Genomic DNA, 13,148 nt, shown 5'->3' on the forward strand with positions numbered 1-13,148 from the left:
CATAACAATATCAATTGCGAGAAACATTTTCAAAAGCTTAATAAGTATGATAAAGTGGATGTGTTTGAACCATAGGAAAGTCTTGCAAAAGAAACATTAAAAAGAAATATAATAAATAAGAGGGTTTCTAAGCAGGCTTAGATAGCCAACTAATCTATCCTAGTCCATTGGAGAGGTGAGGAGAAGTAGACTGAGAGGTGGAGGCCAAGGGGTTAAGCCAAGACTAAGGACTGGAACTCTGTGGACATAAGAGACAACAGCAGAACATTACGAGAGGTATCATTAGAGATATTTTTTCAGATAGAGATATGATTTGAGATTTTTTTTTATCATGTAGAGATAGGTATACATTTTATTATCAGATAGAGATATATTGTTAGCGGAATCATTCACAATATTATAAAAGATATCATCTGCAATATCATTTCAACTATTCTAAGAGGTTCTATCATTTATTCAGATTAAGGTGCACTAAAACTCTTTATCCATAGTCTCACACATGCAAAGCGAGCTGCAGGTTTTATGGCTGTCCACAGCGACGCTGTGTCCTCATGTGAGATCGGAGTTGCCCACATTAGGCAAATCAGTGAAATCCCTAAAATTCCAAATATTTACATAACCTTCAGACAGGACCAATGAAAATGGAATGGAAATCTGGCTTTGCACATTCCAAGGATGGCTCTGTGCAAAATTCCTTGTGGAGCTGTTTTACTGCTTGCACAATATATATAGGTTTCACTGTAGGCACCCATGTGCCATGCACCAAAACTTTCCCACAATGTGAATTTGGCAATTTTTCACCTATTGGCGGGCAAGTCAATTTTGTTTGTATAGCCCTTAATCACAACTATAGTCTGACAGGGCTTCACAGGCCCCATTATACAACATTGCCTACCCTCTTTCATTAATGGAAAACACTGTGACGGACTGTCAAAGTCCAGGTGAGAGAAGCTAGATGACACTGGTCGACTCACCATCAGCACCGATTTTGCCATCGCTGTCGTCGTCAGCAGCAGACAGAAAGTTCTTGGTCTCTGCAGCGGTCAACACACGTGCTCCGGGAGAAAACCTCTGGAGGAAAAACCTGTAGGACACAGTAAACCCGAGAAGAGTCAATTACCGATTACATGGCTTACACTCAGAAGAACACACTCTCTCTTCCAACCCTCCTCTCATCCCTCTTTAGTGCTTGAGCTTTTCTTTCAATGTTTTAATGTGACTTTAAATTTTTATATGCTTGTTGTTTTTTTATTCTGGCATTTATATACCTAGTCACTCACGGAAGCTTACATACGGCATTGACAATTGCAGTGTATCACCAACTATCAAGTGTATGCTTGCCTCTTTTTTTGAACCTCTGATGTCTTTCCAAATGGTAATGCTACTTTGAAAATATGTGAAGTGTATAAGGCTATTGGCTTGACTTCATTTCATACAATGGTAGGGCTACATCTATAAAGGCTCCAACTAATACAAGTCCTGATTATGAAAATAATAATCCGGGTTAACAAATGTGTTGATCTTCTGAAGGATAGGCAACCGACCGTATTATTTTCGACTATGATTGACAAAATGTGGGTCATTTTCAAACTTCTGAATGTTTTTCTAAGAATCTCATTGGTCCATTTTAAAGTATTCCAGCCTACAATCATTAATCTGTACAGCCTCTCACGCACTTGAGCTCTTCTTCCTCAATGAAGCCGCTGGCATCATTGTCCATAATGGCGAACGCTTTCTTCACCTCTGCTGGACTCTTCTTGGACAGACCACAGATCTGAAAGAACTTCTTGGGGCAGAAGGAATCCGGAGCTGGAAGTACAAAGACATTCAACAATGATTTCAAGAGCAAGAAACACGCAGCTCAGACCAGTTCTGGACCAAGCAAAGTTGACTGCGTGTTGACGGTTGATTCTATTGCAGCCTTTTAAATGATTTTAGCTGGGGTTTTTATCTTCAAAATTTTCTACATTGATAAAATCAGTTGTTGATTTTTTATAAGATAAGATGAGGCTACATGTAGGGCCTAAATGTGTTTTCCTAAAGATGACACGGATACTAGGATCAGTGGATAAAGGCGATACCTTGGCAGTCCTTGATAGCGTTGTCGATGGCATCAGCAGAAAGAATGGATGAGAGAGACATTTTAAACCTGTAAGAAAAACAAGAGTGAATTATTAACACGTTGAACTAGAGCGGTCATTCTTAATTGACAGTGACACAAAAGCAAAGGGCGAGTTACTGCTCCTAGTTTACTTTGTCTTAGTTAACGCGCTGATCGAGAGAGCACCCTTTTGGGTTTGCGCCATGGACTGTAGCTTAGTGCACTTCCAAATTGTTATGGATGTCATAAAAACGCAGACTGAGGTGTTTTTCCATTCGATGATTGGCTTCTGCCAAAGGCAAATCATGTCAATCTTAATGGATCCATATCCTTCAACGCACGTTAAAGCGACCACCGTATTGGAAATACGGAAACTTATTTTGTTTAGCCTACAATACACACTCACACCTCACATTTCTAAGCATAAAAGTATTGTATCCGAAAGACAAACGGGAAGTTAAAATGAAGCATTCCCTACTCAGCCGAATGTCAAGACCAAACAAACGAGCAGCAAGAAAGACAACTTACCGAGGTGATGTTGGAGGCTGTTGCCGACAAGTGGTGATGATGCAGAAGAAGCAGGAGGTGGACTATGTGGTGATGTGGTGTCCGTCGAGGAGGATTTATATAGGTCTGATTCCAATGACAAAGACGATCGCTTGAGTTACCTGTGTGCGGATCCAATTCCAACTGCCCGCCCCTGATCGAGTTTCCTACCTAACTAATTAACCTTTACTACGTATAACGCCCTGCAGAGAGAGAGAGAGAGAGAGAGAGAGAGAGAGAGAGAGAGAGAGAGAGAGAGAGAGAGAGAGAGAGAGAGAGAGCGATAGGGATAGACAGGGGAGATAGTGGAGCGATCTGTAAATGGTTAAATTAAGTTAGGAGGTACCTTACCTTTACTAACAATAATGGTTATGTAAGATCCCCCCACCACTCTCACCCCCCCCCCCCCCCCCCCCCCACACACACACACACACAGAATGCTCATTCAGATACTTCTCCGCTGCCTCTGTCCCGAAACACAACTTTGATGATCCCTTTCCAGTTTTCCATGACAGAACACACAACATTTTGAAACTGAGCTTCTCTGACTGGGCTTTGAAGTCTCAACCAGATAGCAAACATTTTGATTTAAAAGGACTTTATACTTTTTTTTGTATAAAGTTTATCATATGTGTTATAAATGCATGTGTTTTAGGGTATCTCGCTTAAGGCCATTTTTGGGTACAAACTTGCCCTCAAAACATATCCTGCGACGTTACGAGACAAACTCCAATCAACAGATGAAGTTCCAGAATGGAAGGCGGCCGCTTAATGGCCGACCCCACCATGACGGCCTGCTGCTGGGATGCAGTCGCTGGCGTTCTGACCTTATCATTGACCCTCAGAGAGGCGTTGGGATGGGCAACACAAGGTCAACCTCTCCCTGTGCTGGTGATGATGAGGATGCGGAGGAGGACGATGATGATGATGATGATGATGATGATGAAGGTTCAGATATTGCTGTACAGTACAACACCGGTGAGAATTTTCACCTGGTGCCTCGGCTTGTGTGTGTGTGTGTGTGTGTGTACACACACACGCACACAAGCATACACATATGCAATCTTACACACACACACACACACACACACACACACATAAAAATACACATATATACAGTAAATGCAGAAATAGAAGTCATAATCTGGACACGGTGGACTAAGATAAGTTAAGTAAAGTTTATGACTGTACGTGCATGCTTGCATGTGTCTGGGTTTCTGAGTGTGTGTGTGTGTGTGTGTGTGTGTGTGTGTGTGTGTGTGTGTGTGTGTGTGCATGACTGTGTGTGTGTGTGTGTGTGTGTGTGTGTGTGTGTGTGTGTGTGTGTGTGTGTGTGTGTGTGTGTGTGTGTGTGTGTAAAGGTGAGCTCATGTCCGAAGAAGAGGTCATGGTGAACACCCTGGATCAGATAACCTTAAGAAGTGTTGTTTGGGTGAGGAGAGGTCCTTTCAGATCCATCGTTTTACCGAATGGCCCATTCCTTCAAATGTTGACGAAGTAGAAATGACTGCCATTGCCTTTCTGTCTTCCCTTCTGTCTGTCCGTCCGTATAATTATCTGTCTGTCTGCCTCTGTGTCTGACCGTTTGATATGAAGTGCGTGTTGTACATGTGTATTACAGACATTTGTTGGCCCCAGCCGGTCTGACACACAAACACAAAGCAAAGGGTTATTAGACAGAGTCCTGCGAGACTTCAGCAACGACCATGGATATTGATGTGCTTCAGAATCTGCAATATCAGGGCTCCCTTGTAAAAGAGATGTCAATATCTCAATGGGACTTCACCTGGTTAAATAAAGGAGAAAAAAAAGAAATATATATATATATAAAGATATGTCTCTCTCTCTCTCTCTCCCTCTCTCTGTGTTCATCTGTTCATCTCTTTCTATGCATCTATCTCTCTGTCTAGTGTGTGTGTGTGTGTGTGTGTGTGTGTGTGTGTGTGTGTGTGTGTGTGTGTGTGTGTGTGTGTGTGTGTGTGTGTGTGTGTGTGTGTGTGTGTGCACTGTACAGGTGTCATAACTTGATATATTTTTTAAAACAGGATGTATTCTGCTTTGCTGAAAAACTGTCTAGGACACTGTGACAAGTGGGTCATCTGATCCGCAACGTGACACTGCAGGACGGAAATGCCTCCTATATGACTCCATATCCTCCGACAGACCCAGCAGTCATTCCCGGCTCGGTTTGCAACACAGTAGAATTCAGCTGCTGCTGCTGCTGGTGGACACCTTTAATGGCTCTTTATGGTCCCACGTTCACGCAACGCAAGGGGGTTACGTGATTGGTCCGCTCACTAAAACCCGACGCAGGACCATAAACATTCACGACTATGTCGAAGCGTCTGCGTGGTCCTTGCGTTGCGTGAACGTGGGACCGACTTTAGGCACCTGTCTGCCGTCCCTCACTGAGATGCTGTGGCACTCACAAATGCGCCAGCTGGCGACCGTGAGGACCCTGCTTGCGGACCGTCCTTGGGGACTCTCCTTGCGGCCACCGCAAGGGCCTGACGTGCGACCTCCCAAAAATTGTAACCTTGCGTCGAGGCGGCAGCAAGCTGTGATTGGTCCGCTAACGTAAACCCGACGCAGAACAAAACAGGTTCACGACTGCGTCGAAGCGACTGCGTGGTCATTGCGTTGCGTCAACGTGGAACCATAACTAAGCCTCAAAACTTAAACAGTAGCTATTAGCGTGCTGCCGTGTCATGAGATGTGGCTCGAGGTTGACTCGCGTAAACATTATTTAATGATGTCATGTGTGTAGCTCTACGTAGTCTGGGACTATTGCGTTCCGTCTATCCAACTGCATGCGTAATGTGGTGTCGTGGTTTGAACCTGATACAACGACTAATAAATAATATATGCTTAAACATTGTGTGACCAAGTGATTCTAGGCTGTTAATGTTTTATATCTGATAGGCCTAAATTCGTTGTTTATTTTCTTTCTCATTGCATTTATAGTTATAGTTATTTATTTGATGCACTCTTGTAGTATTTTGGGGTGGTTGGGTTTGTCACTGTCAACAACCACCTCATCTAACCTAGTGGCCACTTCTAATTAACCTGTGTTGGGAGATTGATACAACGGCAAGAAAGGGAGATAACTCAACCTGCTTGTTGAAGAGACGGCGGACATCGGATCGAAAGAGCCGATGATGTCATGCGCCATGTTGATACAGCGCAGTCAGATTAGGCTATTTGGTTACTGCTCTATCATTTATTTATTCACATTTGCTAATTTCAGCTTTCCTCTACTCGGGATAACCCCTTCCTAAATGTCAGAAGTGGCGTCCACAGAGACAAGCGTGTGTGTCCGTTAATTACAACTCATTGAAGGCAAAGCCTACAATAGTCTTTAATCGTTAATTACTGTATAGGCTATGTTGTGTTTGACATAAAGAAAAACATGCCAGTGCTGATTGGTATAGCTAATGTATTGTGCACAAAGTCTGAATGACGAATGATTATTGTTTAAAAAGTTGAAGATGTTGAGAGCAAAACCCCCAACGAGAAGTCAACTTATGGACATATAACTAATGCTTATGGGTTTGCGCCATCTAGTGGTTGAACAAGTAACAGCCATGTATAAGACAATCCCTGGAAGAATAAAGGCCCATTCATATCCTACTGTAAATACGGATACGGACGAATTTCGTCCGGATCCGGAGGTATGAGGCGACCTATAGGCTGCAGGCATGGTTCCCTCAATGGCCAAGACCTTTGACTATTACTCCATAAAGCTTTAAAGGCCTATTTATGGTATGAATATCCGTGTTTTACAAACACTGATTAACATTAACATTACATTTATATTGACATTATAATTGTTGAACTAATTTTGAAATTTAAAATGAAAATAAACATGTATTTTGAAATGGGGCCAATCCAATGAAAAGTAAATAATGTTTGACTTGGATTCATAGCCGTTTAACATAAGAGGTCATGATGATTGAATTACTTTTTATATTTAGGTGTACGATTCATATCAAATACTTTTAAAGAAGTAGGCGGTTATGGTGCAACATTTTCCAGGTTTGCTCCTTACTAAGATAACTAATGAAGGCCTACTATGGACTAAAAGTAGCCTACTATAAATACTCTTGGTATCACTGTCTCAATTTAAGTGACCATTGAACAATTATTTTATTATTTCTGTTATCGTTCGTTTCTGAAAAGTGCATAATAGATTTTACAATACATCAAAATTCATATTTAAGACATGAACACAACCAAGCTACATTCACAATCAAAATTTGTCTTCTTCTTCTGTGTGTTGCATAGGAGTAAATGTCTCACAAGCGAGTGTATAAAAATGTATATTCAGATGAAGAGGGGGGAGGTCTACGTGGCCTTGTTGTTCCATCAGAGCAGGTGTTGGTCAGTCTGTTTATGCCTTCACCATGGCAGCAAACTCTGCAAGGAGAGAGAGCGAAATAGAGCGGGAGGGAGGGAGAGAGAGACATAGAGGGGAAGGTAGATGGGGAGAGAGAGGGGGTGGGAGGGAGTGATGGACAGAGAGAGAGAGAGAGAGAGAGCGAGAGAGAGAGAGAGAGAGAAAGAGAGACAACAGCGAGCAACAACGTGAGACAGAGAAAGAGAGAAATTGGATACCATACTACAAGGCGCACGGTATGTTTTCATGGGGCTGCTTGTAGAATATAGAATAAAGGCAAAAATAAGCCCCTACCATCAACTCCTATCTTGCCGTCCCCGTCGGAGTCTCCGGCCTGCAGGAAAGCCTTCGTCTCAGCCTCGCTCAGTGAGCGTGCACTTGCGCTGAAGTTCTGCAGGAACAGCCTTTGATTGATCGAAGAGAGAGTTTAATTAGGTGTCAAGGTATAAGACAAAGTATGTATTATTTGTAGGCTACTTGATATACAATGCATCTAAAATGGTCTCATGTACTTAAGCTCTTCCTCCTCAATGAAGTCGCTCTTGTCCTGGTCAATGATGCCGAAGGCCTTCTTGACGTCATCGGAGGACTTGCCGGCCAGACCGCAGGATATGAAAAACTTTTTATGGTCAAATGAGCCGGCAGCTGTTGGAAACATAGAAAAAACACTGTGAACAACACTCATAAATGTACAGTAATGACTCAAGCAAGGTCTTAACATGTTTGGTTGTCCCAAAACGAGACGTTACATTTGCAGGCTTCCAGGGCTGCAGCAACTTCCGCATCCTTCAGAATTCCTGCGAATGCCATTTTGAGCTGTAAAAATAGAATTGAATAGATTGAACGAAAATAACTTTAATATTTAGGGTTAGATGTCATTAAAATATGACATCCTTATCTCTTGTTAGCATCTGGGCAGTTGACAATGTATAATAATAAGTATAATCAGGAATGAAATAGAAAAATGGAGAATGGAATATAATAATAGAATAGTAGCCTATTAATGTAGGCCTACATTGTATTAATATTGTAAATTTGAATATTTGAAAAACGATTAGTTTAAACAAACCACAACAAAAATAACAACATTAAACAACAAATTAAAGACGAAAATCAAATGAGCAATGAATTACTTGGTTTTGTCTACAAACAAAAGACAAGTGTACCAACATTGTTCCAAAACGAAAACGAACTTCGTATAATATATTGCAAGCAAAAGACTCTTTGTTGGACGGTGAATTTCCAAGAGTCCGGCTTCATGGATCTGGCACCAAGTTGGATATGGGAGGTTTGGAGAGCAGCCGAATCCATGGCATCATGGGATCTGATTGCAAGTTCCCTCCGAAACAATGCAAAAAACCTTCTCATTCTCATTGGCTGGCCAGAGTGGATTGCAAAATCCCTCTAAACTCCCAAGCGAGTCCGATCTGAACTCACCTCTGGTGTCTTTTGCTTTGTACAGATGACAAACACTTCGACTGCAGTGGTCCTCCAGGCGTGTCTTGTGACCTTTTATACTTTTGGTGCATCGAAATCTGAGGCATAAGATAACTGACACCGCTGTGAGGGGCTGGCAGAAGAATTCTACTGGCCAGTGCCTGGTCTATTTTGAGTTTCACAAAGAAGACACTTAAAAGGTGCCTTCAATAAGTCGACAATATAGTCAACCTAAATGCTAATAATATATAAGCCTACACCGTGGAATGAAGTAGGCCTAGGGTTCTGATTGTTGAAGGGTGGGGTTTGATTTAGCCTTTGTATTTTAAATTGTGCAGGTGAAGTGAAGACAAGACATAGAAAATAATCTGAAAATTATTTTAAAAGAAAATTTTTATGATAACTGCAATTGATTCCTTTAATTGGTAGGCCTTGGTAAATGTCATTGTCTTAAGTCAGTGTGCCAGAAAGATTTTACAGCAAGACATTTATGGAGCAACACTGGCAGGTGTTGCTCCATAAATGTGACCCTTGACCTCCTAAATGAAATTAAATCAATCATATTTCAACTCTTCAAATCACCAAATACACAGAAGACGCACAAGATGGTGGCTTAACATTCTAGTATAGCTCCTTTTAAGATAGAAATTGAAATTTGGGTCAACCCTAATGTTCTCATTGGTGTCTTGGATGACTAATTGTAGTCTCTCTCTCTCTCTCTCTCGCTAATAGCATATGATAAGCGTATAATTTTAGCATTTATGTTGAAAGATAAGCAGTTTACGGTTGACACATGTTTGTTGAGTACAAAGTGTCCCAAATGAGTCCCACATGCTCATCCGAACACAAACGAGAATTGCTGGCTAGTGTCAGCCTGCTTGAGTAGGTGGACCTACGGATACAACCAAGGGCTATTCATAGTTACCCCTTGACCATCTGCTTGCCACAGCAATATGTCACACTGACCATGCAGAGAGAGAGAGAGAGAGAGAGATTGAGAGAGAGAGAGAGAGAGAGAGAGAGAGAGAGGGAGAGAGAGAGAGAGGGAAAGCGGAGAGGAAGAGAGAGAGAGGGCTTGATAGAGAGAGGGGAAGGGCGGAGAGAGGGAGGAAACCCCCCCCCCCAACATCCATCCATCACCATTCATCTCATAACAAGTAGAGCTGACAAGCAGGAATTTACGACAAAAGAGCATTTATTCCTGGTTTTTCACTCTTCCTCAAAAGTGCAGATAAGTTTGTACATTTGCACAGGTCAATTCCAGAACATTTAACACATGCGAGTAACAATTAACATTAACATTACACGATGTGTTAGATGTTGAGAAAAAGTCCGCAGGCAATTCATAAATAAGATATAAAAAATATTCTTTCAGCTGATGGTTACTGAGTCTTGCAGGGAGTGCGCGATTCCATGTAGAGTTGTTGTGATGTTGGTCAATGGAGATTTATGCCTTAACAAGGGTGACAAACTCTGTGGGGATAAGGTAGATGGTATAAAACATTAGTATTGAGCAGAGATAAAGTGTAAATTCAGGCTGCTTTAGGAAATGTATGAATAATTCTTTATTAACTATATTTATGAACTGGCAATAATTGTCCTCAATGTAGAAAAGGGAAGCATTTAATTTGCTGAATCCTCAAACAATCAGTGCATCAATTTAGCAAACAGTGTTGTCCTGGTTGTTGTTTGAATTTTTAGAAGTAGTATTAGAAGTAGCAGTAGTATTCTGAGGTACAGCTTTGGTAGGCTATAGAGGCAGCCGCAGGCCTTTCTATGACATGAAGCTCAATCAGATTCTCGTCTCATGATGTGAACCAATGTGTGATGTGATACTCAAGTCTAGTTTATTAAAAAAAAAGTGCTGACCATCAACTCCGATCATGCCATCACCATCAACGTCACCAGCGGCGAGGAAAGCCTTGGTCTCACCAGCGGTGAGTGCCCTTGCTCCGGCGCCGAAGTTCTGCAGGAAGAGCCTTAAGAAAGAGGAAATTGTGGATGAGGAACAGAAATGTGTTTCCTTATGAATATGTCATAGGCTATAGGCCTATGTCAAAAGCTTCAGCAGTTATAACTTGAGTTTTAAACTCTGAAATAAAAGTAAATGTATTTTGTATTATCTTTGGCAATTATAAAGGCCTTTAAAATTCAACTTTAAAGAAGGGCGATTTCACACTGTGAAATGGTGTAGTAGCCTAGGAATTTTAAGTGTGAAAAGAATGAGTCATACTTAAGCTCATCCTCCTCAATGAAGCCGCTCTGGTCCTGGTCAATGATGAAGAAAGCCTTCTTGACCTCCTCGGCGGACTTGCCGGCCAGACCGCATGCCTTGAAGAAGGCCTTGTACTCGAAGGTGTCAGCAGCTGCGTGCAAACATTTTTAGAATCACCGTGAGCGTGCGAAAAGCTCGCGAGAACAACCAGAATTAAATGAAAGGATGTGAAGACTTATTGTGGCTTTCCGTTATCAGTAAAACGCGAGACGCCGCCGTGGGCTATGGAACAGTCAATCTATCATTGTATGCCACTGCGACATTCAATTACAATGTTTTGTTTGACCAAATATTAATATGAAATTGATAAAAAATGTGCTTGAAGTCTTCGGAATACACTAGGCTGAAACGCGGATATTGTGTCTATTTGTTATCCCCCCCCCCCTTACCTGTGCAGGCGCCGAGGGCGGCCTTGACGTCAGCGTCAGCGAGTACACCAGCGAAGGACATTTTTTCTATCTTTGAGAAGAGAGAGAGAAGATAGAGTTTAAAGCGTACAATAGTAGGCCCGTTTGCATCGAAAACCAAACTTAACAATGCTTCTTTAGTCCAACCATAATGATGATAATGATATTGTCCTGATAATTATTGCATGGGTCATTTTGCGGAGGCCTACGATGAACCCTATAGCGTGCACATTAAAAGGCATATATAGGCTTCTATGGAGCAAGGCCTAGGCCTATATTGAGCAATATTTGAGTAATATCATCCTAAAAATAACACTTAACACTACTACTACCAACGGCAGTAAAGCACATTTTTAAATACATGTAGGCCTATTTAAACCAAGATAGAAGCCTAATACTATGAGAAGTGTAGCTCAGCAGTGCCTATTTTAACTACAACATGCATTGATCTGTTAATATTTGAACATCCAATCAGAGGCCAAATTGGGTGAAAGACCCCCGGTGATGCACTCTGGTCAGCAGGAGGAGAAATCAATGCGACGAACGACCAAGGCGAAACCATGCTTAGGTCGTTTGTAAAGAACAAAACTCTTTACAATAACTAATTTCCCCAGCCTACTGACTGTTAGCAAACGCGTTATCCAAAAAATTTAAAAAAATCCTCAGAAAAGCCTCATTTCAATTCCTTTCACCCGAGGTGTCCATTGATCCATCTTAGGATTTTGGGTTCCATTTGTTTTCTATGGTAGTCCACCACGGAAAAGGTCCCATGATCGGAATTCCCCATCTCCCAATGTAAAGGTGCTTGGCAGGAGCCGATCGGCCCGCGGTGGGGCCGTCAAAGAGGAGACCGCGCATCTCCCTAAACTCACCTTTTGCGCTGCGTTGAGGCGAGTGAAAACCAAGTGGAGCTCAAGTGTTTGTCCCAAGTGCCTCGCACCCTCGTCTTATATAGCGTCCAGCAACGCCATTTACAGAGGTTTGGAGTCCTGGTATCGGATACCAAGATGCATCGGTTTCGAAAAAAATGTGCCTCGTCGCCTAAAGTTATTTTTAGGCCAAATGAGGATGCGGCCATGAATGCCTATAGCTAGACCTGTTGCATTGCTGCTCCCTTGGAACTGAACTGGTGATATCTAAGTTAAAAAAATATGTTGCGGTATTCAATAAAACACGTATAATATGTGTATATATTTTGCATAAGGAGGAAGATATAAACTAGTATAGTCATAATATATGGAGTAGGCCTACAAAGCTGGTAGAACACACGCGTTACGGAAACATTCTGAAAGGACGTGTCAGGTTTACTAAATTTGAATATCCTGTACCACGCGGTGATAGCATTTTATGGTCCAGGCTCAAACATAGGACAGTTAGGCAATTGCGACAATTAAACTATTTAAGACATAGGCCAACATATCAAGATCTGAAATGGCATAGTCTGCCTTGAAAGCATGAGGTGACACTTTATTTTGCTGGCCCGTGCTTTTCTAGCATGGGGTTGATCAAATTACTTGATCGGCCACATATTTCTACGGTTCGGGGTATGATATATGTACGTCGCCAATGAATCGGGTTACAAGCGAACCGTACGCCCTGTGCCAGCTGCCTCTGAACCATACACGAAACGAGCCCACTCGGTACATATTCCTTTTACAGTCTATTTGTGTGTTGCAGGAACTCTGCGTGCGTCAGTGCGTGATATCCGGCGTGAACAAGTAAGCAATATGTTGGTCACACATGATTGCATTACGAAAACTTGCAGCAAGGGACCTCATGTTAAAATAAACACTAGGTCATATGTTCATATGTTTTAATATAGAGTTCGATTGGCTGAAGGCAATACAGTAGCTTACAGTATAGACCACATTAAACCATGCGGATTGCACATTCTGGCATACTTGAGCCACTAATAGCTAAATACATCGAGTAGATCCAGATCCTTAATAGGCCTGTTCATTTTATTTATTCTAATTATTCGTGATA

The 13,148-nt window shown here is 41.9% G+C and overlaps 3 protein-coding genes across 3 annotated transcripts; all 3 read right to left on the reverse strand.

Annotated features, from left to right (window-relative positions):
- Positions 1-212: 212 nt before the first annotated feature.
- On the reverse strand, positions 213-2,306 carry pvalb8 (parvalbumin 8; the record flags this gene model as incomplete). Its single annotated transcript, XM_084473997.1, has 5 exons — positions 213-238; positions 975-1,084; positions 1,677-1,809; positions 2,082-2,149; positions 2,254-2,306. The coding sequence occupies 5 exons, from the start codon at positions 2,304-2,306 to the stop codon at positions 213-215; spliced, it is 390 nt and encodes a 129-aa protein (XP_084330123.1).
- A 4,439-nt stretch (positions 2,307-6,745) lies between these two features.
- On the reverse strand, positions 6,746-9,515 carry LOC311384823 (parvalbumin beta-2). Its single transcript, XM_084488689.1, has 5 exons — positions 8,481-9,515; positions 7,793-7,859; positions 7,556-7,688; positions 7,338-7,447; positions 6,746-7,063 (listed from the first exon to the last, which is right to left on the reverse strand). The coding sequence occupies exons 2-5, from the start codon at positions 7,851-7,853 to the stop codon at positions 7,038-7,040; spliced, it is 330 nt and encodes a 109-aa protein (XP_084344815.1). The 5' UTR covers positions 7,854-7,859; positions 8,481-9,515; the 3' UTR covers positions 6,746-7,037.
- A 142-nt stretch (positions 9,516-9,657) lies between these two features.
- Positions 9,658-12,122, reverse strand: LOC311384807 (parvalbumin beta-1). The gene is made up of 5 exons (XM_084488688.1): positions 12,035-12,122; positions 11,145-11,214; positions 10,714-10,846; positions 10,350-10,459; positions 9,658-9,953 (listed from the first exon to the last, which is right to left on the reverse strand). The coding sequence occupies exons 2-5, from the start codon at positions 11,203-11,205 to the stop codon at positions 9,928-9,930; spliced, it is 330 nt and encodes a 109-aa protein (XP_084344814.1). The 5' UTR covers positions 11,206-11,214; positions 12,035-12,122; the 3' UTR covers positions 9,658-9,927.
- Between the last annotated feature and the right edge of the window lie 1,026 nt (positions 12,123-13,148).

This window comes from Micromesistius poutassou, assembly GCF_964030765.1.
Source record: "Micromesistius poutassou genome assembly, chromosome: 1".
NCBI lineage: Eukaryota > Metazoa > Chordata > Actinopteri > Gadiformes > Gadidae > Micromesistius > Micromesistius poutassou.